General features: G+C 38.0%; 1 protein-coding gene across 1 annotated transcript in view; it reads right to left on the bottom strand.

The window, feature by feature from the left end:
• The window catches only part of CBL (Cbl proto-oncogene), an 87,524-nt gene that overhangs the window by 29,008 nt on the left and 31,319 nt on the right, over positions 1-27,197 (bottom strand). Inside the window, exons 3-6 of the mRNA XM_081064715.1 lie at positions 5,297-5,443; positions 3,025-3,181; positions 1,162-1,283; positions 691-828 (exon numbers count right to left, since the gene is read on the bottom strand). Of these exons, the coding sequence (XP_080920841.1) occupies positions 691-828; positions 1,162-1,283; positions 3,025-3,181; positions 5,297-5,443 (564 nt within the window). The remainder of the gene's footprint in view (positions 1-690; positions 829-1,161; positions 1,284-3,024; positions 3,182-5,296; positions 5,444-27,197) is intronic.

The raw sequence follows: 27,197 nt of genomic DNA, 5'->3' as shown, positions 1-27,197 counted from the left end.
AGAAGCAAATTAAGCCACTGAGATTACCAGGAAGCTCCAGCATCAAACTGCTCTCACGTTTCAGCAAGCACCCTTTCAGCTCCAGGACTATCATCGAAAATGATACATAATGGAAAAGGATTTTCCTAATCACCTAAAACCAAGTAGTTTTCTGATACCTAGTTAACTGTTAGTACTTTTAGTGCTTACCAAATGATAATCAATTTGAATTCCCAAAGGAATAGTAATTCTGGAATAAAAAAGAACCTAGTCATAACCATTAGCATAGATTACAAAAGTCCAAAGCCTGAAGAAATGCTACTGAACCAAACTGAAGTCAGGATGCAGGACATCATAAGGAGCAAACATCTAAACACTAAGGCTGGCTAGTTAAATAACCGGCAACATTTTCTAATCGGTATAATTTTAAATCTAATATAGACTTGAAAATACGTTAACATTTGGAAAACGAGAAAGACAATGATTACCCATGGTAATACCTGAAGCAGTAGAAAAAAGTAACTTCAACCACGGAATCCCTTTTAAATAAACACAGATGTCCTACAGACCTTGAAGATCAAAACAATATAACCTGTTAACATGTTTCCTGACTCCTACTCTGTAGAAGAACCCTGAAATAAAGTCATAAATGATGAAGTTTTATGCCCCTACGTTCCCGGACTCAAGCAGATGGGAACAGTAGGTACTCACAAGCCTTCCCTGAAGCCATCAATCAGTGCTTGGAAGAGAGGTTTATTGTGAGGGATTGTCTGGAGAATGTTCCCATCAGCCGTGACGTACCCAATAGCCCACTGACCCAGACGCGTACAGCTCAGCCGGAAAATATAACTAAGAACAGAGATAAACAAAATTTTTAGTACATACATTCATATTAGGGTAGAATGCAAGACAAACAAAAATCAGAAGGATCACCAATAATAAATTCTTCAATGACTCCACACCAAAAAGCAAGACACGTAAGCCCAATTCTTAAGGGACTTGAAAGCATTTATCAAATCATAGGATCTGAACAAGTCAATCCCTCTGATAAACAGGCATTAATCCTACTGCAGAAACGTGGCCACTGGGGAACTAATAAAAGATCACATTTCCTCTATTCTAACAAAGGTCACAAAAGAATAAAATTCAGGAGAACAAATCTCTTTGATTCATGGCACTGACCTGCCAGGTTTGTGAATGAATTTCTGGAGCCGAGCTTTTACTTCATCATACGTCAGGAAAGCCATGTAACCAGGATGAGTTACAGCAAGACTATTCCAGTTCCTGAGCAAAGAGGACCAGGGCTAAGGAAACAAAAGATCAGTCAAACCATTTGGCTCAAGATATAAAACCAGCCCCAGAGCAACGAAGAACAAAAGGAAAAACAACCTCAATTCTTAATTATAAGTTCTCCATTTATTGTCACAAATTTTCAATTATATGGTGACTTTGAGGGAAGATATACATGTTTGGGAGACAAGAACTTTGAAAAGCTAAGAAGAAATGAATGTATCCTTATAGGGAAAAATTAACAATGAAATTTAAGAAATTTTAAAGCAGTTCCAACTAACAATAGTGAGGTTAAACAACAACAAACAAACAAAAACAGAAATAGGGCAGGAATTACATGTGCAACTACGAAGTTCCAAATAAAAGTTGATGCAAGTTGGCATATACACACATTATATTTTTTTCTTTTTCTTAGAAAAAGAAAAAGAATGAGTTCTTTTTGAAGCATCAATAAATATATCTCAATATTACAGTCAAGAATTTCAATACAATAGAAGAAAAGCTAGAAACATACACAACTGTCCAATAACAGAGAACTGATTAAATATATCATATTACAGTCACACACTGTATAATGATGTTTCGGTCAATGACATATACCACGGTGATCCCATATTATTATAAAGGAGCTAAAAAAAAGTCCTATCACCTAGTGATATTACAGCCATCACATCAAAGCATTACTCATGAAACGTTGGTGTAAACAAACTTATTGTGCTGTAAGTCATATAAAAGTATATATAACACATTCAATTATGTACAGCACGTTATACTTTATAATGATAATGAGTAACTACGTTACTGGTATATGTACTTACCATACTATACTTTTGATCATTATTGTAGAGTGTACTCTTTTTACTTAGGAAAGAAGTTTGCTGTAAAACTATGCTGTGCTATGCCGGGAGCAGCCTCATACATCTCCTATTTACCGTGTCTCTTGACTGCATCATTTTCTCTTGTGCTTGATATAGTCTCCTGTTGTTTTATAAATTTAGTGCAGCCTAAGTGTACAGTGTCTATATAAAGCCTACAGCAGTGTGCAGTCATGTCCCAGGCCTTCACATTCACTCACCACTCACTCACCGACTCGCCCAGAGCAACTTTCTGTCCTGCAATCTCCATTCATGGTAAGTATTCCATATAAGCATACCATTTTTTATTCTTTGATACTATATTTTTCCTGTACTTTTCCTTTGTTTAGATAACACAAATTCTTACCATTGTATCACAACTGTCTACAGCATTCAGTGTAGTAACATGCTATACAGGCTTGTAGCCTAGAAACAACAGGCTATACCATGTCGCCTAGGTGTGTAGGAGGCCATGTCATCTAGGAATATGCAAGGGCACTCTACAATATTCACAGAAAGACGAAATTGCCTAACAACACATTTCTCAGAATGAATCCCCACTGCTAAGTGGTGCATCATTGTAGATCATTTTCTGGACATTCTACAACCATTAAAATGATGCAAAAGAAGAATATTTAATAACAAAAAAAGATTATAAATGTGAGGGGAATAAAGCAGATTGCAATTATTATTTCTACCAAAAATACTGTATAGGTGTGTGTATATCTGTATCTATATCTATATATATAGATAGGAAATACAGAGTAGTTTTATTTTTTTGCTTATAGTTTCTAGAATAAAAATACTTTTGTAATAGGCAAGATCCCAAATGTTATCTTTTTAAAAGTTTCCTCTTCAGAAAAGCAGCAATAATTACTTTAACCAAATTTTATTATCCTACCTGAAAGAGTCGTGTAAAGATGTCAAATTCAAAAACTGAAATATAATCATTGCAGGTCAGATCAATAGTGGATTTCAGAGCCATGGCTTCCAGCCCAGAACTGATGGGATGCACTTCATGAAGGGCCTGTCGGAAGCTCTTCCAAGGGACTATTGTCCTGTGGGGGAAGCGGGGGCAGAGATAGGAAGGGGGGTGAAAAAGCACAGTGTGAGGTAACAGATAATTCTGGGTGTTGTTATAATCAAGGAAAAGTGGGCCACAGTAAGCTCTCAATATCAATTTCAATTCTCTTAAAGTAACTGAGCTGTATTTTGAATTGAGAACAGAAAGGGAGTAAACCATATATTTCTTAACTTTCTAATATTCTTTGGCAGAATGTCACAACTTAATTTCCCATCTCATCTTTCTTCAGACATTTGTTCTATTAGAAGCATAGAAAGAGAGATGAGATTATTCTTTTTATATAATAAATGTAATCTGTGGCCAGACCTTCACTAATTGAATACTTGATTTCAACTAACATTTTAAAACCATGTAAAACATTCTGAGTTCTTTGAGGAACCCACAATACCAAGCAAGGACTAGACAGAAGGAAATAGGTTTAAGGCACAGGAAGAACAGAGTTCTGACAGAGATGAAAAAGAAATTATTTAACATAAGAGTGACTAAACCCCAGATAAGGCTAACAAGAGATTTCTCTTTCGTAAATCTTTAAAACAAATTAAACTTTGAAAAGCTCATGGGCCAGCCCAGTGGCTCAGGCGGTTAGAGCTCCATGCTCCTAACTCCGAAGGCTGCCGGTTCAATTCCCACATGGCCCAGTGGGCTCTCAACCACAAGGTTGCCAGTTAAATCCCGCGTGGGATGGTGGGCTCTGCCCCCTGCAACTAAGATTGAACATGGCACCTTGAGCTGAGCTGCCGCTAAGCTCCCGGATGGCTCAGTTGGTTGGAGTGCATCCTCAACCACAAGGTTGCCGGTTCGACCCCCGCAAGAGATGGTGAGCTGAGCCCCCTGCAACTAGAAAACGGCAACTGGACCTGGAGCTGAGCTGCACCCTCCACAACTAAGACTGAAAGGACAACAACTTGACTTGGAAAAACAAGTCCTGGAAGTACACACTGTTCCCCAATGAAGTCCTGTTCTTCCCTTCCCCAATAAAATCTTAAAAAAAAAAAAAGAAAAGAAAAAAGCTCATGTATTCACCTGCCTGAAAATAAGAGATGAAGTGATATTTTGAACTCTTTACTAATGTAGTTAAGTTAAAGGTTTTAAAAATATGCTAATCCTCTTCAACTAGGTTTTAAAATATGCTAATTATTCTATATTTTATATGTAAACTTTTTTTAAAATAAAGAAGGCATTTAAAGAGACAGATTATAATCTGTATATTTCACTGAAAAATTTTATTGCTTTCTACCTTTTCAGTCCTTTGATCCAAAATTTCAGATATGTAAGAACATTTATATTAATACTTAAAAACATAAGCTTGACTCATAAATCTGTCTAAATAATTTAAAACTTCTGTATTTCAAAACACAATACAATGAAGTGGAAAGACAAACTAGGAGAAGATATTTGTAATGTAACAAAGAATCATTATCTTACTACAGGAAAAAGACAAACAACAATAAAAAAATGGAGAAGACAGGAAGAGGAACAGGCAAGTCAGAATAAGAATCCTGACTAGTCATAAATGTGAAAAAATGCTCAATCTCCCTTATCATCAGGAACATAAAGCAAAATACCATACCAGTTCATAATTCCAGTGTCAGCCAAATTGTGGAATTTGTGTACATGACTTATAGGAATGTAAACTGGTACAACCACTTTGGAAAACAATTAGGCAATATTTGGCAAAGCAAAAGATGTGAAACCCTCTGATTCAACAATTCCATTCCTAGGTATGTAACTCTCGAGAAACTCTTGTTATGAACACAAATACAATTTTGTTCCCTACAACACTGTTTGCAGTAGCAAATAATTTCAAATGTGAATGTCAACTAACGTAATGGACAGAAAGAGGAAGAGAAGAGTATTCAAAGAGCATGGGTTTCAACTGATCTGCATAGGTTTATTTCTTAAAAAAAAAAAAAAAAAAAGGAACGGGGAGGGGACAAAAAATGTTAATATTTACCAAAGCTGGGAAGCAAGTACATACATAATCATTATTTGTCTGCTTTCTCATATTTTAAATATTTCATTAATTAAAAACTAAACAAAAACCCACAATACAAGCTTCATTGTTCAAATTCATTATTTTGAGACTTACTTTTCCCCAAAAGCTTTCCTCCAAAATTCTGCAGCATCTGCTTTAGTAATCCGAAATGTGTCTCCTTGAAAGAGTCCATTTGGGAAGATTCCTTTTAGTTCTGCCAGCATGTGACTGAAGATCAGGGACAATTTGGTTAGGTTTCGCCTACAAATAATCAGAAGTACAATAATTAAATAAAGATATAAAATCATTTTTATCTTAAATGCACTGAATTCACCAAGTGTGTTAAGATATGAACATTAAAATACATTTATAAAAACATTCTTCAAGTACACCTTCTGGCCAATATTATTCCAAGATATACAAAACTAAGAAAGCAGAGAGGAAAGAACATGCTGTTGACAACGTTAAAAACAGCTGAAACCTTAACAAATGCTTGAACTACATGTGTCCACGTATACACAGATTTTTTTCAATAAATATGTACAGTATAGTATGATAAACGTACTTTCTTCCCTGTGATTTTATTAACATTTTTTCCTCTAGCTTACTTTACTGTAAGAATATAGAATATAATACACATAACACAAAATATGTGCTACTCAACTGTTTATGTTATCAATAAGGCTTCTGGTCAACGGCAGGCTACTAGTAGCTCAGTTTTTAGGGAGTCAAAGTCATACATGGATGTTCGACTGCATGGGTGGGGGACAGGCACCCCTAACCCTGTGCTGTTCAAGGATCAACTATACTCTATGATATTGTTATCTCTGTTCAAAGAAGGGCGTCAGAAGCTGTTTTTGCCCCAACATCATAGAGAAGGGCAAAAAGACTGTTGCATCACTAGGTGCACTCCTGTCCCCTCCATTCAAATACAGGTTGTACGGTAAATAAGAAAAACAATTTACCGTAACACATCTTGAGGCTTTGAATCTTAAATTCATCAGGCCTACTAACTCTGAGCATAAACTAACATGGACAAATTTATTATTTTATGATGAGAGGTAAGAGAATTCAACAAATAAGTGTAATAACTTGTGCACTGCTATAACTACTCAACTCATAAGAGAAAGGAAATGTTGGAAAAGCAAAATATGTTATTTCCTGCTTTGCAAAAGCTATTCGGGATCTTTTTTTAAAATAAATTTTATTGGGGAACATTGGGGGACAGTGTGTTTCTCCACGGCCCATCAGCTCCAACTAGCTGTCCCTTAATCTAGCTATGAGGGCGCAGCTCAGCTCCAAGTCCAGTAGCCATTTTCAACCTTCAGTTGCAGGGCGCCCAGCCCACCATCCCATGCAGGAATTGAACTAGCAACCTTCTTGTTAGAACTCGTGCCCCAACCAATTGAGCCATCTGGCTGCCCCCCCCGGAAGCTCAGTGGCAGCCCGCTGTCTTCAATCTAGTTGTGGAGGGCACAGCTCACTGGCCCATGTGGGAATCGAACTGGCATCCCTTTTGTTCAGAGCTCATGCTCCAACCAAATGAGCCATCCGTCCATCCCGCTATTCTGGGTTTTAAAAATCATCATATAGGGCCGGCCCAGTGGCTCAGGTGGTTAGAGCTCCATGCTCCTAACTCCGAAGGCTGCCTGTTCGATTCCCACATGGGCCAGTGGGCTCTCAACCACAAGGTTGCCAGTTAAATTCAGCATGGAAGGGTGGGCTCTGCCCCCTGCAACTAAGATTGAACACGGCACCTTGAGCTGAGCTGCCGCTAAGCTCCCGGATGGCTCAGTTGGTTGGAGCACATCCTCAACCACAAGGTTGCCGGTTCGACCCCCACAAGGGATGGTGGGCTGAGCCCCCTGCAACTAGCAATGGCAACTGGACCTGGAGCTGAGCTGCACCCTCCACAACTAAGACTGAAAGGACAACAACTTGACTGGGGGGATAAAAGTCCTGGAAGTACACACTGTTCCCCAATAAAGTCCTGTTCTCCTTCCCCAATAAAATCTTTTTAAAAAAATCATCATATAGCTCATCCAAATAAAAAATAAATTAAAATTCTTAATAAGGTGACATCACAGATATGGCGGGTGAGGTGATCCTAAAATCTCCCCTAGAATTAACAACAAATTGAACAGCTGTAATTCCACAAAAAACTCCGTGCAGCAGACAGGCAAGCCCAAGAGACACACAACTGAAATCATCTAAAGGTGGGCAAATTGGGTGGGGGTGGGGAAGAGAGAAAGGGGAAGTGCGGAGATGTGGGCCATGTGCAGGCCAGGCCACAAGTTCTGGGCTTGCTGGATTTCAGAGCTATCACAGTCGTGGGAGAGAGAAGAACTCAGACTGCTAGGGCTCCTCTTATGGCCCACAGTCCTGCCTGAGGGATCAGCATATAACACGACTAAACCCAATGTTCATGGAAGAGACCTTGGATCAAAGACTGAGGAAAAAGGGTGAGAACGGAGATTTAAGCCCTCACTGCCAAGCAGAAGATGGAAGCCTTAGGCACGGAGCTTACCCACCTCCTCCCCACCCTCCCAGAGCTCGCCCCACTCCCATCCCCCCAGTGCTAGAAGCAGAACGGTAGCAATGTCAGATCGAAAGAACAGAATATTTACAGCTCTGAGGGCTGCAACCATGCAGCCCCAAACTTGCAGCGCAGATAGTTCAGCTAAGGGGAAGGAACACTGGGTGCAAGATAGCTGTGCTGGTGGTCGCCGCCATTGCTCAGAGCCACCTCTCACAACCCACACTGTCCCTGCCCCCACTTATCTTGGCGGATCCTTGTAGGGGTAAACAGAGCCACTGAAACGTACAGGCTCTGAATCTGGTGCCGGAAGAGCTTTGAGACTCAGATGCTCTCCACATCCCCCCATGGTGGCAGTGCCAAGACCCAGGCGACCTGCTCACAGAGGAGAAGCCCACCTTCCAGGGAACCCCACATCATATGAGAAGCTGGAATAGTGCAAGACAAAATATAACATTACAGCATGAGAGAGAATAAAAGGCTGCAGCGGGAGAGAAAATAAACTACTCCACCAACACCTACTGGAAAGCAAAATAAATACTTCTTCCTATCAACGTGTTGCAGAACCCACTCCTGTAGATGTCTAGGAAGAGAAATAATTCCTTAATTACCATGAATTACCAAGGTAACAAGGCAGCTCTGAAAGAAAATGAGAAGTCTCCGGAAAATGAACATGGAAATATGTGACTTAAATGACAGAGAATTCAAGATTGCAGTTCTGAAAAAACTCAACGAGATGCAAGAAAACACAGACAGGGAGTTTAATGAATTCAGAAACATAATCAAAGAACAAAATGAACATTTTACCAAAGAGATTGAAATTTTTAAAAAGAACCAAATAGAATTTCTAGAGATTAAGAACTAAATAAAAGAAGTGAAGAACGAAACAGCCAGCTTAGGTAGTAGAGTTGACCAGATGGAGGAAAAAATCAGTGACATCAAAGATAGAAATTTGGAAATGACACAGATGGAAGAAGCAACTTAACAGAGTTCAAAGAAATGAAAGAACTCTACAAGAACTTTCTGACTCCATCAGAAAGAGCAATATAAGAATAATGGGCATACCAGAAAGAGAAGAAAGGGAGAAGGGAACAGAGATTATATTCAAACAAATAGTCGATGAGAACTCCCCAAACTTGTGGAAAGAACTGGATCCTCGAATCCAAGAAGCAAACAGAACACCTAATTACCTCAATCCCAACAGGCCTTCTCCAAGGCACATTGTATTGAAGCTGTCTAAAATCAACGACAAAGAAAGAATCCCCAAGGCAGCCAGGGAAAAGAAGACGATAACCTATAACTTAAAGCCCTACAACTTAGATTATCAGATTTTTTCAGCAGAAACTCTACAAATCAGGAGGGAATGGACTCAAATATTCAAACTACTGAAAGAGAGAAATTATGAGCCAGGAATAATATATCCAGCAAAGATATCCTTTAGATATGAAGGAGGAATAAAGACCTTTACAGACATACGGAAGCTGAGGGAATTTTCTTCCCCCCACCCCCACTTTCGGCCGCCTCCCCCCACACCCTCCCTCAACACACACACTCCGGTTCAGGCCGTTGCTTCTCAGTCTAGTTGTGTAGGACACAGTTCCCTGGCCCATGCAGGTATTATGAGACTTGCGCTCCCCCCGGCTGAGGGAGTCGATCACCAGTCGTCTGTCCGCCGCTCACAGCAGCTGACAGCAGCTCTCGCCGGCTGCCGGCTGCTCACAATGGCTGCCGCCCACTTACACTGGCCACTCATGGTGGCACATGGTAGCCTATGGCAGCACACAACAGCCCACGGCAGCAGGCTGCTGTCCACTCATGCGGGCCACCGGCCACTCATGGCGGCACACGGTAACCCACAGCAGCACAAGGCAGCTCACGTCAACCTCCGGCAGCTCACGCAGCCCAGCTCCAGGTAGAGCTGTTGTTCACAATCTTAGCCATAGAGGGCACAGCTCACTGGCGCATGTGGGAATCGAACTGGCGGCCTTCGGCGTTAGGAGAACAGCGCCCCAACTGCTTGAGCCACCAGGCCGACCCCAGGAATTTTCTAATACATGAACTGCACTACAAGAAATACTGAAGGAGGCTATTCCACCTGGAACAAAAAAGCAAAAGAATACAAAATTGTGAGTACGATTCCGAAAAGACAGACAGCAGCAGGAAATGGCAATCCCAAATAGGACACTATACACTTACATATAACATACAGGGTAGGGGCGGACGGGTGGCTCAGTTGGTTAGAGAGCAAGCTCTGGGCAATGGGGCTGCTGGTTGGATTCCCACGTGGGCCAGTGAGCTGCACCCTCCGCAACTAGAATGGAAACAATGAGCTGCTGTTCAGCTCCCAGGTGGCCAGATGGCTCAGTTGTTTGGAGCATGGGCTCTCAATCTCAAGGTTGCTGGTTCGACTCCCACAAGGGATGGGGGCCTGCATTCCCTACAACAACGGGCAACCTGACCTGTAGCTGAGCTGCGCCCTCCACAACTAAGATTGAAAGGACAAACAACTTGACTTGGAAAAGTCCTGGAACTATACACACTGTTCCCCAATAAAAGTCCTGTTCCTCTCCCGCCCCCCCCCCAAAAAAAAAAACAGGCAGAGGACCTGAAGAGACAGTTCTCCAAAGAGGACATACAAATGGCCAACAGACATATGAAAAAATGCTCAACATCACTAATCATCAGAGAAATGCAAATAAAAACCACAATGAGATATCACCTCACCCCAGCCAGAATGGCTATCATCAAGACAAATAGTAACAAGTGTTGGAGAGGCTGTGGAGAAAAAAAACCCCTCATACACTGTTGGTGGGAATGCAGACTGGTGCAGCTGTCATGGAAGGCAGTGTGGAGGTTCCTCAAAAAATTACAAATAGAATTACCATATAGACCCAGCAATCCCTCTCCTGGGTATTTACCAAAAAAATCTGAAAACATTTATCCGTAAAGATATATGTGCTCTGCTGTTCATTGCAGCTTTATTTACAGTGGCGAAGACATGGAAACAACCAAAGCATGCTTCAACAGATGATTGGATAAAAAAAATGGGGTATATATACACAATGGAATAGTATTCTGCCGTAAGAAAAGATGAAACAGTGCCATCTAAGACAAAATGGATCTTGAGATTATTATGCTAAGCGAAGTAAGTCAGACAGAAAAAGTCAAGAACCGTATCATTTCATTGAAATCTGAGATACAAAACTGAAAGCAACAAAGGAACAAGACAAACAAAACAAAAACTCATAGACACAGACAACAGTTCAGTGATTACCAGAGGGTAAGGGGGTGGGGGGTGGTAGAAGAGCGTAAAGGGAATCAAATATATGGTGATGGAAGGAGAACTGTCTCTGGGTGGTGAACACACAATGTGATGTACAGACGATGTATTACAGAATTGTACACCTGAAACCTATGTAACTTTACTAACATTGTCACCCCAATAAACTTTAATTTAAAAAACAAAATTCTCAATAAAAAGGACTATTTAAACATCCAGACCTAAGAAATATTTTCAGTAAATCAAACCTTAAAGAAGTATGGTTTACAAAAACTCCTCTTCCTTTACCAAAAATGAAATGTTAACATCCAAATTATGTAAAAATATCTACATAAGTGCATATGCCACTACTCAATGTTTTAACAATTAGTTAACTTTATTTTTTTTAGTTAACTTTATTCTAATAATTTCTGTTTAATGGATGTGATTATAAAGATGCCACACAGTACCTACCAATGTAACACACCAGATGATATTTCCACTTTTAGGTATGTACTTTAGTCAGATTATCTTTATCTTTAATGGTATTATCATACAGGACAAGATATAGATGCTTTAGATATTGTTATACACCCAAACAGCTACTGATTACACTTGCTTATTTTCCCCTGCCTCAATAATCAGTATTTATGTATTCAAAAGTCTATTCTTGTTATACAAATGGACTGAAAATTTTCAAGTCAATTCATGATCAAATTTCATTGCCTAAGAATTCTCTTTAATAGAGATATTTTTTTTCCTTTTTTATGCTACACTAGCGAGTCACCATCAGTCTCATCTTTGTCTTTCCTGGATAAAATGCTGCATCAAAGTAACCAAGTCTCTCTAGCCCTGACTTTTCTGCAAAATGCTGCTGAAATCTTTCCAATCAGCCGACCAACATATCAGCTTCGGTTTTTTGACATTTGTCTTCTTGCACTTGCAGCAAGTTATTCTGTTTCTAATTTTCTATTTATTTTCTGAAAGCAGCTACAAAAGTGGTAAAACTTTGAAGATAATCGAACATTCATATGCTAAATAGCTCAAAGACAAAAATACAAGCACATGTCCAATGCCTAAACTCTGTCACTGTTTTCCTCCCTGCGCTGTGAGAACCTTCACTTACTGCTGGTTAGGACTTTTACTATTTTAAAAATAAAAATTGAAAAGATCAAGAATACGTGTATCACAGAGAGAGTCTGAATCAGCGCAAATTATTCCAATGACTTTACCTACAAGTCTTAAGGAGCACACGAGACTACACAGTGCACTGAGCCTCAACATTTTTTGTTAAAGATTTTATTGGGGAGGGGGAATAGGACTTTATTGGGGAACAGTGTGCACTTCCAGGACTTTTTTCCAAGTCAAGTTGTTGTCCTTTCAATCTTAGTGATGGAGGGTACCATTCAGCTTCAAGTTGTCTTTTCAGTCTTAGTTGTGGAGGGCGCATCTCAGCTCCAGGTCCAGTTGCCATTGCTAGTTGCAGGGGGCACAGCCCACCATCCCTTGCGGGAGTCAAAACCGGCAACCTTGTGGTTCAGAGGACGCGCTCCAACAAACTGAACCATCCTGGAGCTCAGCAGCAGCTCAGCTCAAGGTGCCATGTTCAATCTTAGTTGCAGGGGGCGGAGCCCACCCTTCCATGCTGAATTTAACTGGCAACCTTGTGGTTGAGAGCCCACTGGCCCATGTGGGAATCGAACCGGCAGCCTTCGGAGTTAGGAGCATGGAGCTCTAACAGCCTGAGCCACCGAGCAGGTCCCATCCTCAACATTTATGTAACATTCTACCAAATGTTAATTCTTAAAGATTGGCAGGTGAGAGTCAATGATTCCCTTAAAATATGCTAAATGGTCAGAACCTACAATGTGTCAAGAACTATGCTAAACAGTACAGCAGAATATGACGGAAAATATATATTCACACTCCCTAGGTTACAACAGAGCTTTTCCTAGAAGAAATAGATTGGAATCTTCTTCCCGAAAATATCTGTCCTTGGTTTCTCTAGTGTTGTTCTCTTGGTTCTACTTGCTTTTGTTCGTTCTTTGCCTTATCTTCCCATTCTCTTAATAGAGCTATTTCCCAAGAATTTGTTCTCTATTTTCTTTTAATCTCAAGGCTTCAAAAACTGTTTTGCAAATTATTCCCAAACCTTACACCTTGGTAGCTTTCCATCTGCCTACATTTCTCCATTCAAATGCTAAGTACTTCAAAGCAACACGTTCAAAATTGAACTAATCCTCCTCTCAAATCTGTTTTTTTCATGTTCTCTATTTCTGTATTTAATGACACCACCATGTTACTTTCCACCAGTTCAAAACCTTGGGGTCAATTTGACTTCTTCCATTTTCCTTATTCTTCATATCTGATTTATTTATCAATTTGCTGCCCATTTGTTGTCAATCCTATCTTTGAATTACATTATTATTCTAATATGCACTCCTTGCTACCCTTCACCTACCTACTCCATAATTCAAACTTCAGTCCCTTCCTATGCACATCCAATCATACCACATATAACTAACATCCGATCATACCACATATAACTGTCTTCTTCTTTATTTAAATAATATTTATCTTTTAAAGTTATTCTGAAGTTTTTTATTATTTTTTTTTAATTGGGGAATATTGAGGAACAGTGTGTTTCTCCAGGGCCCATCAGCTCCAACTGGTTGTCCTTCACTCTGGTTGTGGAGGGCGCAGCTCAGTTCCAAGTCCAGTTGCCATTTTCAATCTTTAGTTGCAAGGGGCACAGCCCACCTGTCCATGCGGGAATTGAACCAGCAACTTTGTTGTTGAGAGCTCACGCTCTAACCAACTGAGCCATCCGGCCGCCCCCTCACTGTCTTTTAAGGAAGAGAAAAAAACAATTTCCATAGGGCCAATGGGACAAAACCCAAATTCAGCTTTCATTTGAACTTAACCTTCTAACTAATTTCTTAGTTCTTCACTAGTATATTCTAGCCAAATTGAATACTTCATCTTTTCTTATATGTACTACTATATGTACTTTCCTACCTCTGAGCTTCTGCTTAACTGTTTCCCTGGTCTGAAGTAAGACCCAACTTAAATGTAATTTCTCAAGAAGCCAAGCTAGAAGTAATAAATCCCTAAAATACCCCCAGCATTTTCACTGCAGTTCTTAGTCATCTGAACCCATCTTGTACTAAAGTTACCTGTATACATGAGAGCTGAATCCATTTCTGATGTGTATTTATATCCCCTTGGGTATCTGGCACAATTTGTAACCTTCATTATACCCTCAGAAAACATCTGATTGCCTCCTACCGTGTTTCCCAGAAAATAAGACCTAGCCGGACAATCAGCTCTAATGCGTCTTTTGGAGCAAAAAATAAAACCCGGTCTTATTTTACTAATATAATATAATGTAATAGAATGTAATAAATAAAATAAAATAAATTAAATTAAAATAAAATAAAATAAAAAAATTTAAAAATTAAAAAAATATATAAATATAATATAAATACCGGGTCTTATATTGATTTTTGCCCCAAAAGATGCATTAGAGCTGATGGTCCGGCTAGGTCTTATTTTCGGGGGAACACAGTATTTGTTAGGTACTCGGGATGGACACAACAATGGACAAAATTCTTGGATTTATGGCATTTAAATTCCCCTGGGAGTATCAGATGGTGGGATAAAAGTACTCTGAAGAAAAACAAGACAGGGTATGAGAGAGTCATGCAGGGTTGCCATTTTAGAGAGGGTGGTCTTAGGAACCTCTCTGAGTGTTGATTTTTAAGCCAACTCTGAAGTAAAAACAGGTAGTGAGTCTAGGGATGTCCGGGTCTTGTCAGCATCTTTGACTCTTCAAATAATTTTCCACTGAGAATCTACCAGGTATCTAGCACTATGCTGGACCAGAGATAAAATACACATACCAAAATAATGGACAGAAAGCTTTCTTAATTTGTAAAGTAAGCCACAAAAAAGGGCAAGTTATTGACCACAGGATATAATGGCACCAGGTACCAAAGTTCAAAGTGCTGACTAAAATAGCTACTGAAAATCAATTTAAGACTCTTTCCTATTCAAGGATGCATCCCCCAAAAAGCCAGCTTACATTTCTTAAAACCAACAGAGATGCGCACCGTAAGCATCACCTTTCTTAAAAGGAAATCAAGAATCTATAAAAGCCTATAGGGTCACAGCATTTTGTAACTGATGTTACAATTCTGAGTTGAAATTCTGTTCAATAACATTTTTAAGGCCTTAGGCTTATGGTTCAGTGTCTAGAATATATAGGGCAGAATTTAATCAGGAGAATCTGTCTAAACATGTGAACTCAGATTAAGGCACGATGGCTATTTGGGCTTACTACAAGGCAATCAATACTTTTCAAAATTCAATCAGGAGTTACTTCAACTCATACAATATGTTCTCACAATTCTCTAAAGATCCACAAAGGAGCACAACTGTTCAATTTTTTGTAAATGCCCTGAGGAGAAAACTTTCCTTTCTCAATTTCCAGTAGTAGAAAGTAGTACAGGTTTTTCTTTAACTCAGTATTTGAACAAGGTTATTTTTACTACCTTTAAATCTAACCATCTACATACATCCAAGCAACTGCAAATTCTACTCTATAGCTTCCATCTTCCTCTTCTCCTCTCACAACTTCCCCATAATCAAATGTTAGTTCTATATGCAGTGTCAATTTTTTGAGTTCAACACAGGTGTCAGTCCTTTTCCAACTCAGATCCTACTCTAAAAGTCAATGAACCTTAGACCTAAAGTAAGGGTATACATTTTTCTGTGTATAATTTCAGCTAATAAGGGACTAAGATTTATTAGGTTGGTGTAAAAGTAATTGAGGTTTTTGCTATTTTTAACCTTTTAAACCGCCATTACTTTTGCACCAACCTTATATATGTCACCAATAGTTAGGTATATTAAAAATTAAAGGGGTGGCCAGGTGGCTCAGTTGGTTAGAGCACGAGCTCTCAACAATAAGGTTGCCAGTTCAATTCCTGCATGGGATGGTGGGCTGTGAACCTTGCAACTAAAGATTGAAAATGGCAACTGGACTTGGAGCTGAGCTGTGCCCTCCACAACTAGATTGAAGGACAGCGACTTGGAGCTGAGGGGCCCTGGAGAATACTGCTCCCCAACATTCCCCAATAAAAATTTTTAAAAAATTTTTTTAATTAAAGGAGCAATTATAGCTCCTGTTTTAGCTTCAAAGTAGAAAAAAAATAGTGTACAACTTGATAGGAATCACAAGCAACATCTCTACAGATCAAGCAAGAGAGTGTTGAAAAGTAGCCTTTATATGAATATGAGATAAACAGAAAATTCCTCAAATGATGCCGACGAGTACAATTACTACTACATGAAATAATGGGGGGGGGGGGAGGAAGGCTATCTTGTTACTCTTGGCGGAGAAGTATTATACAGAGAAACAGGAAATGGAAAAAAGAACATAGCATGGGAAGATAAATTAACCCTTAGTATTAAAATGTATTAATGTTTAAGACAAGTACTGAGAGTATTACCACCCTTTTTTGTTTTAATGAAAATCCCTTAGAAGTACAATAACAGTTTCAAGACAAAAAAGATTACTGCGAAATGAACATTAAGAAATTGAGGTCTTCTAGAAAAAAATAATGACCTACAAAACAATTAGTCCAATGTATTCATCAAGATATTTTCACTTAGGATTACATTTTTTTTGAAACTCCACTTAGATAATCAGAGATAAATTCTGTAATTGACAAGCATACTTTCTTTATTCCTTCTACAAAGGAATACCTGAAAATATATATGATGATAGCCAAGAGTACTAGAGATCTAAAATATATTTCCTGATCTCCCACTAACTTATTGTGTCCTTGGGCAGTTATTTAACCTCTCTGGGCCTGTATTGCCTCAGATGTAAAAAAGCTGGAAACAATTACTCTGAAAAATCTCCCCATCTATAAAAATGTATGAATTTATGCTATACCACTGATTTGAAATTGGAAAAGAAACCTTAACTTCAGCAGTTTAATTTCATAAGAGGGTCAAAGAAGAAAGACAGACAGATAGAAAACTAGTGTTTTTCCCTATATGACTAAGGACTAGAAATTATACCAAGAAACAATAATTTTTAAATGTATATTTTATCCCTGCCAGCAAGACTTTAAATGAATTTATGTCTTATGGAATTTAAATAAACAGTTAATCGTGTACACTATATATGGGGCCTGAAATTAATCTAATCTGATAAATTAAAATACTATTATCTATTCCGACAGTAGGGATTGGCTAAATCCCAGAATGTTAACTATTTTACTCAAAGAATTTTATAATTTCTGAAGAAATAACACAGAAACATTGAAAATCATCTCAGCCATTTCAAAACTGTCTAATGAGAAAATGGTTCAAAGACTCAGAAAGAAGTTTCTTTGATTTTTTAAAAAGAAAGCAGAACTTTCCTTTTAGAAATAATTTAGCTAATTGTAGAATCTACGTGGTAAGTATATGATTATTTTAAAATTCTTTCAACTTTTCTGCATGACTAAAAAATTCCATAATAAAACACTGGGGAGAAGAAACCCCAACAATCTAGGCTAAATTCTATTTTAAAAATATTTTGTGGACCTAATGATCCTGTACTTCCCAGTGGAAAAATGATTAACATTAACATTTTTAATACAATGATTAACAAACCAGCTGCACAACAACATATACCATTTTGGAGTTGTAAACATTCCCAAAATGAGGTCACTATATAACCCTTTCTTTGCCATTCAGCCATGGTATGGGCTGAAGAACTCACACAGTGATAAACTAATTATACTGCTCAATGGTGAAGTTATCAATGCTTTTAAGTATTTCATTTACTGATACCATTTCAGTGATAACTATGCTGTTTTTCCTATTACTTAAACTCCAAAAACTTTAGTGTCATCTAAAGAATGCTGAGTGAGAATATACTGAAATGACATTTATAACTCAACAGCAGCATCCTCAGTTCACAGTAATCAGCTTTAAAAATAGATACAACGGAACTCTTTCTTTCAACAAAGCTTCACAGGAAGTCAGTGCAGTACTGTTTAACTCTTATCTTCTTAAGCTGCTTTTAAAAAATGGCAAAATGAAAACCATTACATACAAAAGGAATTCTCTAAGCCAATATAGCTAAAAATACCAATGACATTTTTTACTAAACACATATTAAGTATAATTGATACTACACTCATGGTCCTGCTTTTGAGAACCCTAAATTATACGTGGTTAACATCACACAACATTAATAATCTAAAACATCCTGTGCTGTTTCATAGAATTATAAAGCTAAAGGGATGCTAACCTAATTCACTGAGTAGATGGAAAGGCAGCAGCCCACATGAGAATCTCCAACACTCCCGTCATACTTCTATCAAATTAATTTTAAAAGAGACCCAATCTCCTTATTCCCCCTACACGAAAATCTTCATTGACTTCCCAATAACCACCAAAAAATTCAAATCGCTCAGTTTGTAAGTCAAAGCACTCACAACATGGTCCTGATTCACCTTTCTAAATATATACTGCTCAATATTTCCCAAAACATTCTATCCTTTCCTATTATATCCTTTCCAGGCGGGCCCGGTGATGGTGTTATAAAAATATATGCCTCTCTCCATCTCTAATAGTTAACATTAAGAGCTTAATACGTATGTATCAGATACTTTGCTAAACTACATGTATACTTCAATTAACTCTCTTAATAATGCTGTGAAGTAAGAATTACTAATCTTATTCTACAAATGAGTAACAAAAACTTAAGTGACATTAAATAAACTTGCCCAAGGTCATAAGAGCTAGTATGGCAGAGCAGGTCTGTCTAATTCAAGAGCCCAGGCTCATTGGTATGACACACAGTACTCCCTTTCCAATGACTATGGTTACTGAAATCCTGCCCATTCAAAGTTCATTTCAAATGCTGTCTTCTTGGTTTGTGTTGGGGGGAGGAGGACAGGTTTGCCAGTCTTCATTTAATGTCTCCTCTCCAACTTCGGACAACACCCTACCCCACCCCACCAACAGCATCTTGTTCATACTTTGCACAGGTTCCATCGTGTTCCCCTTTTTATCAGATGTCTTAATCCCCAGTGGGATAACAACTCCTTAAGGACAGGGGCAGGGAAGGTGCCTCACATACTTTATCCCCTGAAGTCGTGAACACACGGCCTTGCAGTTTACAGTCATTCAATAAAATATGCAGAATTGAATTGGAAAATACAACTTCTGTTTTAAGTAAACTTTTTATTTTGGGATTTTAGGTTTACAGAAAAGTTACAAATATAGAGCATTCCCATATACCCCTCACTCAATTTCAGTTTCCCTTAATATACTACTGTGGTATACCTGTCAAAACTAAGATACCAACATCAGTATAGTCCTATTAACTAAACCCAGCCTTTATTCAGGTTTCCCAGTTTTTTTCCCATTAATGTCCTTATCTGTTCCAGGATCCAACCCCGGAATACCACATTACATTTATTTGTCATATCTCCTTAGTCTCCTCTGGCCTGTGATAGTTGCTTAGCCTTTCCTTGTTTTCCATGACCTTAATTGTTTTGAAGAGTACTGGCCAGGTATTTTGTAGAACAACACTCAATTTGTGTTTAGCTAATGTTTTTCTCGTATTTTGACTGGGTTTAGTTATGAATTTATAGAAAAAATACCACAAAAGTGAAGTGCCCTTCTCATCACACCATATCGGGGGTACATAAAGTCCACATGACATAACTGGTGATGTTAACCTCGACCACTTACTTAACGCAGTGAGCGTCTGCCATGCGTCTCCGCTGTATAGTTACTACTGGAAAATACTTACTTTTTCACAGGTATATTCCTTCTTTCCTAACTCACTTATACTAGAGTCAACATTTTTAAATGATTAATGTGATACATTCTCATTAAAGCACAAACTATCGAGGCATAACATTTGTAAGTTAATATCTGGTTTTTAGTGTGGTTGATAAAAACAAAAACAGCTTTAAAAATCATTGTGAACATTTAGCAAATGTTCACTAAGCTACATTAACTTATAGTACTGTCATTATTTCTTAAAGAATTCAAGAATATAATCAGACTTCTCTATAAAATAACCGAAGTTCTGAAAGACAACTATGTAAGTTACATACACTAGAGCATTTGTCCACAGCTAAAAACATATTAACTCTGAGAACTGGTAACTACTTCTCTACACCAATTCCTTAAGGAACATACAAACATTATCAGTAACATAATGCAGAAATCTCCAAAACTTCTCATACCCTTTCCCACAACAAATAACAAAAACCACCAACCACCTTTCAGAAGGCTCATCCCGTGAACTTAAAAAATAAATTTAAAAATATACAGGTAAATAGACAGACAAAACAAAGTACACTGAGCAGAAAACAGCTCTAACAAAATCTAATTAAATATGTAGAAAGTCTATCTAGTCATCATTAATTATTTAACTCCTGAGTATGACACATCAGACATCCATTTCCACTACTCTCAAAACTTTGAAAAGAACATGAAATTTTCTATATCTATCTGAATCTAAGACTGGAGGGATTAAAACCATGGAAATCTTCATCACTGCCATTTCTTCAATGTATTTTCCATTAAATGTAATTCTCCTCAAGTTCAAGCAAGATTCTGTGTCTTTATACAACTCTAATTTAGTATTTCACTTATTTACTTAGTAGTACTTTGTATTTAGTTAGTAGTATTTTATCAAATTTAACACACTTTTATTAAGAAACTATAAACAAAGATAATGTCAGATAACATAGGAAAGTGTCCCTAGACCTGACTATCCAGTTATCAAAGCAGACTCACACACTTAGGCAGACTTTGGTAGACTAAAGTAAAAAACCAGGTGTCACAAGAGCATGAGTAGGAGAACCACTAATTAAAACTAGTATAATTTAGGAGGCGTCTTGGACTCTAAGGAAAAAGGAATTTCCAGATAATATGGGAGCGAAAAGGATTCTAGGCCAAAGGAATGACCAGAGCAAAGGCTCAGTAAAAGAGTTCAGGGACTATCAAGGAGGCTGATGTGGCTAAAGACTAAAATGTAGAATCATAGTAGCATATGACAAAACTAAAAACACTGGCAGGACTGAAAATGCAGAAGATAATCTTCAGTATGAGAAATATTACAAATGCAGCAGGAAGTCATTAAGGGTTTAGAACTGTTAGTGACATCCAATCTTCCAATCTGTTTTAAGGCCACAAATAATGACAGTAGTATGCAAGATGAATTAGAAGGGACGACAAAAGCAGTGAGATCAATTAGGATAATACTGCAGTAGAAAGGTAACGGGATCCTGAATGAACATGGGCAGTAAAATAAAACAGATTTGAGAGCTACTGCAAAAGTAAAAAATCAAGAAAATATGGCCGGCCCGGTGGCTCAGGCGGTTAGAGCTCCATGCTCCTAACTCCGAAGGCTGCCGGTTCGATTCCCACATGGGCCAGTGGGCTCTCAACCACAAGGTTGCCAGTTCAACTCCTGAAGTCCCATCCAAGGGATGGTGGGCAGCGCCCCCTGCAACTAAGATTGAACACAGCACCTTGAGCTGAGCTGCCTCCGGATGGCTCAGTTGGTTGGAGCGCGGGCTCGCAACCACAAGGTTGCTGGTTTGACTCCTGCAAGGGATGGTGGGCTGCGCCCCCTGCAACTAGGATTGAAAGGACAACAACTTGACTTGGGGAAAAAAAAAGTCCTGGAAGTACACATTGTTCCCCATAAAGTCCTGTTCCCCTTCCCCAATAAAATCTTTTTTAAAAAAATAAATAAATAAAAATAAGATGACTGAGCGGGAGACAGAAGATGATGAACTTGAAACTCTGAGCCCAAGCAACTGGGAGTAGAATCTTAAAATAATATATTAATAAAAACTAATAGTTTTAAAGGACTTACTATGTGTCAGGCACTTCGCCTGTTTTATTTAATCTATAAGATAGATTCCACCAATACCCCCATTTTATAGATGAAAAAATCGAGGCTGAAAGAAGTTAAGCCAAGAATTTCAGTAGTCCATGCTTGTTACCACTATATAACACAACTCAGGGAACACAGAAGAGGAAGTTGGTTTGCTGATGAAGAGGACATATTCTGTGTTCAGACATGTTGAGTGTGAGATGCCCAAAAGATATTAATATGGCAATGTCTAGCAGGAAACTTGGGAAAGAGGCAGGAAGTAGGGAAACAGATCTGTAAATAATCTGTATAAGACTGTTGACACTGTGGGGAATAGAATTGTCTGCTAATGCCCTCACACAGGACAATCAAAATGATATGGAGTTTTTATCAAATCAACATGTTGTCTATCTTAAATTTACACAATGTTATATGTCAAGTATATCTCAATAAAAATTTAACAAATTTAAAAAAACTGAAACGGAGTTTTGAAAAGACTTAAGAGTTTCACCCTTTGGGAGGAGTGTGGGAGTAGGTAGGATGGAGTCAGAACAGAAAAGAACAGCAGAGGCAGGCTTCTCATAAAAAGCAGTACAAATCCATGTGAAAGATACATGGAAATACTGGGCAGTCAATGTCCCAAATGAGCTATATTTATCTATCTTTATTTTTAATTTTTTATATTTTTTTAGTTGTTCTCACATAAGGCAGAAATTAATGCCATCTCTGAGACACAATCTTTGTTTCTTAATACAGACTTGATGAAAATGCATTTAGTGTCTTAGTACTTCCTCACAGATTCCAAATTTTAGGAATTCTAACACCCATTCAGTAGTATCTATTATACCTCTCAACAGGAAAACATATATGGAATTTATACATGAGAACCACTATACAAAAATAAACAGTATAGGGGCAGCCAGATGGCTCAGTTGGTTATAGCGCGAGCTCTCAACAACAAGATTGCTGGTTCAATTCCCACCTGGGATGGTGGGCTGCGCCCCCTGCAATTAAGACTGAAAACAGCAACTGGACTTGAAACTGAGCTGCACCCTCCAAAACTAGATTGAAGGACAATGACTTGGAGCTGATGGGCCCTGAAGAAACACACTGTTCCCAAATCCTCCCCAATAAAAAAATAAATAAAAACAAAAATAAAAAATGAACAGTATTTATTGAGTTCACTAAATTCAGTAAAACATGATAAAATGGCAATACTGTCAAATGGGCAGAGGTATATTCATGAAGGGGAAAACAAGAGCATAAGAATAGATAATAAATGGAGGGGGAAAAAATCACAAAAGTATCTTGACTAGAATAAAAGAAATTTAAGGGCTGGCCCAGTGGCTCAAGTGGTTGGAGAGAGGAGTTCCTAACAACACAGTCACTGAATCAATTCCCACATGGGCCAGTGAGCTGCGCCCTCTACAGCTAAGATTGTGAACAACAACTCTCCCTGGAGGTGGGCTGACCGGTGAGTGAGCAGCCAGAGGTCGGAGCCAGCTATTGTCTGCTACTGTGGGCTGCAGCGTGCTACCACGTGAGTGGCCTGGGGGCCTGCAGCAGCCAGCAAGAGCTGCCAGGGGAGGTGGGAGGGGGAGGGGGAGGGAGAAAGAGGGGGGTTAGGAGGGTGGGGGGATGTTGGGGGAGAGAAAGGTGGAGGTGGGGGGAGAAAGGTGAAGGTGGGGGGAGAAAGGTGAAGGTGGGGGGAGAAAGGTGAAGGTGGGGGGAGAAAGGTGAAGGTGGGGGGAGAAAGGGGAATTTAACAGCTACATCAGAGTGCCAACTTAAATCTGTCATGACAAATCAGTAATAAATCTGTAAAAATTTTCAGAATGCACAAATATGAACTGCAGATACAACTAAAAAATACAAAAGGTAATTTAATAACAGAATACAATTAATTCTATTCTGATAATTTTTACTGATTTATTCATTCCATAAATACTGAGTCCCTACTATATGGTAAGTGCTGTTCTTCAACTTGCAAATGTAGGGAAAATGGACTATTCCAAACCCTAAGTAAACCAAAAACCATTAAATGGTGTAGGTATCAAAATCCACTCCCCACCCTTACACAGACAGTCATACATTTATGAGTATGTGTGCACAGCATGCCCATCACACCGCGGTGGTACTACAGGAGAATTTTTGCTATACATTCCCTGTAAAAGCTAATTTTTATTTCTACAAACTTCACACATACAGCAAGACTCATTTTGATTACTTCCATAATCAATGACCACAAAAATTATAGGTTAATTTCACTTAACAATATAGATTTAAAAATCCTAAATGATTATTAAATAGAATCTAGTGACTATATATATACACATATATAAATATACTTATACATACCTACATATACACATATATACATACATAGGGTGTCAAAAAATATATACAAATTTTAAGAAAGGAAAAAAACTGTATCAAAATCGCAATAATACATACCCGTAACAAAAGATGAATACAAGTCAAGTTTGACCTCTGGAGAATTAGCCCTAGATTAAAAGCTCTTCTGGTATGGATTAACAAAGTTTAAAAAGATCAAATTATTCCAAGTAACTCACCTGCGTCCCAAACAAAGCTCAAGAATATTTATAATACAAAAGTATCTAAGCACCTAACAAGGTAAAATTAACAATGTCTGGCATCCAAGCAAAAATTACCAAGTATGCAATGAAGCAACAAAACACGATTCTTAGTGAAGATAAAAATAAATTAACAGAATTAAATCCATGAGCAACACAAATAACAGAATTAACAAAGATATCAAAACACTTATTATATTTATATGTACAAAAAGGTAAAGAAACACTTGCACGTGTTAAGTACACAGGAGACATTACAAAGATCCAAAGCCAACTTCTAGAGATAAAAACTAAAATGGAAGGGATGTGCAGCAGATTAAATAAATACTGCAGAAGAAAAGATTAATTAACTTGAAAACAGAATAATAGAAACTACCCAAAATAATAGAAACTACCCAAAATAATAGAAACTACCCAGATGTTCATTTTTTCGCTGATGGAAAAAATGAACATCAGCGGCCTGTGAAACATCAACTGGCCAAATATACAAACAGATGGACTCCCCGAAGGAGAGTAGAAAAATGGGGCAAAAATTTTTTTTTTAGAAATAAGATTAAAAATTTTCAAATTTTATGAGAACTATAAATTTTAGACTGAAAACATACAGAGAACAAATTAGGATCCTCTCATACATCTTTACCAAGCCCAAGGAAGACATTTCTATGCCACCCTGCACCCTTTTCAAAATGAATCCCTCAACACAGCAATCTAAGCAGCTACAACCTATCCATGACACTTATTAAAATCTATTTACCATCCTTGATATTCCTTTGAAATGTATAATGGTTCAACTACAAACAAGTCAGATTAGTTTGCCTTGTTCCAGAATTACAAAGCAGTATGTATCATGAAAAGCGTACTCTTTAAGAGATTAGAAGGAACTGCACGAAAATGACAGCAGTGTCAATCACTTTCTTTTTCCTTTCAGTACTGTCTCAATTCCCTATCATATGGAATGATAAAAATGATAAAAATGGCTATGCCATTTTTTAAATGCATATATTAATACAGCGGTTCTCAAAGTGTGCTACGAAATCCTTGCAGGACTTTGAGACCGTTTCGGGAGGCGGGGGGGTCTGCAATGGTAAAATTATTTCCACAGTAATACTAAGAGACCACATGATTTGTCTTTTCCACTGTGTTGATATTTACACTGATTACATAAAGCAATGGTGGGTGAGACTGCTAGTGCCCCAACATGAATCAAGACAGTAGCACTATACTGTACATGTAGTCACGGTATTCCTCACCACAACTTGCAGTAAAAGCAAAATGCTAGTTGCACCTAAGAATGTCCTTGATGGGGAGCGGCCGGTTAGCTCAGTTGGTAAGAGCAAGATTCTCGTAACACCACAGTGGCCGGTTCGATCCCCACATGAGCCAGTGTGAGCTGCGCCCTCCACAACTAGACTGAAACAACTTCTTGCTGGACGCTGATGGGTCCTAGGAAAACACACTTAAAATAAATAAAAGTTAAAAAAAAAAAAAAAAAAGGAAATGTCCTTGATGGAGAAGGAAAGATCACTAATTTTATTAAATCTCGACTGCTCAAGACTTTTTAAATATTCTGTGTGACAAAATGAAAAGTACACAAAAAGCACTTCTGTTGTAATAATGATGGTTGTCCTCAGAAAGAGCACTGTACAGTGTTTACATTCTTAGTTGAAGTAGTCTCTTTTTTTCATAGAATATCTTTTTTGTAAACCACTTTAACCATTTTTAAGTGTACAATTCTGTAGAATTAAGTACATTCACAATGTTATGTAACTATCACTGCTATACATTTCCAGAATTTTCCATCATTACAAACAGAATTAGCAGAAACTACCTATTCTCTCTCTGCCCGGCCTCTGGTAGGAAACCTCTATTGTACTTTCTGTATCTATGAATTTGCCTATTCTAGATACTTCATTAGTGGAATCATACGTCTTTTTGTATCTGGCTTATTTAACTTAGCATAATGTTTTTAAGATTCATTCACGTGGTAGCATGTATCAGAATTCCTTTCCTGTTTACAGAGGGATAATATTCTATTGTATGTATAGACCACATTTTGTTTACACATTCATCTGTTGAGGAACACTTGGATTGTTTCTACATTTTGGCTATTGTGAATAACGCTGCAATGAACATGTGTGTACAAATAAATATCTGTTCAAGTCTCTGCTTTCAATTCTTTTGGGTAAATACCTAGAATTGTTGGATCACATGGTAATTCTATTTTCAACTTTTTGAGGAACTGCCAAAAACTGTTTTACACAGTGACTGCACCATTTTACATCACCACCAGCAATGCACACGGGTTCCACTGTCTCCACATCTTTGTCAACACTTACTAGTTTCCCTTTTGTGATAATAGCCATCCTAATGAGTGTGAAGTGGTATCTCGTGGTTTTTATTTGCATTTCCCTAATAACTAATGATATTGAGCATCTTTCATGTGCTTTTCGGTCAACTGAGTATCTTCTTTGGAGACATGTCTATTTATATTTTTTGCTCCTTTTTTCAGTAGGTTGCTTTTTGTTGTTGAGTTGTAGCACTTTTGTCTATTCTGGATTTTAATCCCTTATCAGATATGTAATTTGCAAATATTTTCTCCCAATTTGTGGGTTGTTTTCACTCACTTGTTAGTGTTCTTAGATGCATAAAGTTTTAAATTTTGATGAAGTCCAATGATCTGTTTTTTCTTTTATTATCTATGCTTTGGTGTTATACAC

This window comes from Rhinolophus hipposideros (assembly GCF_964194185.1).
Source record: "Rhinolophus hipposideros genome assembly, chromosome: 10".
Classification (NCBI taxonomy): Eukaryota; Metazoa; Chordata; class Mammalia; order Chiroptera; family Rhinolophidae; genus Rhinolophus; species Rhinolophus hipposideros.
This window is presented reverse-complemented; position numbering and strand designations above follow the sequence as displayed.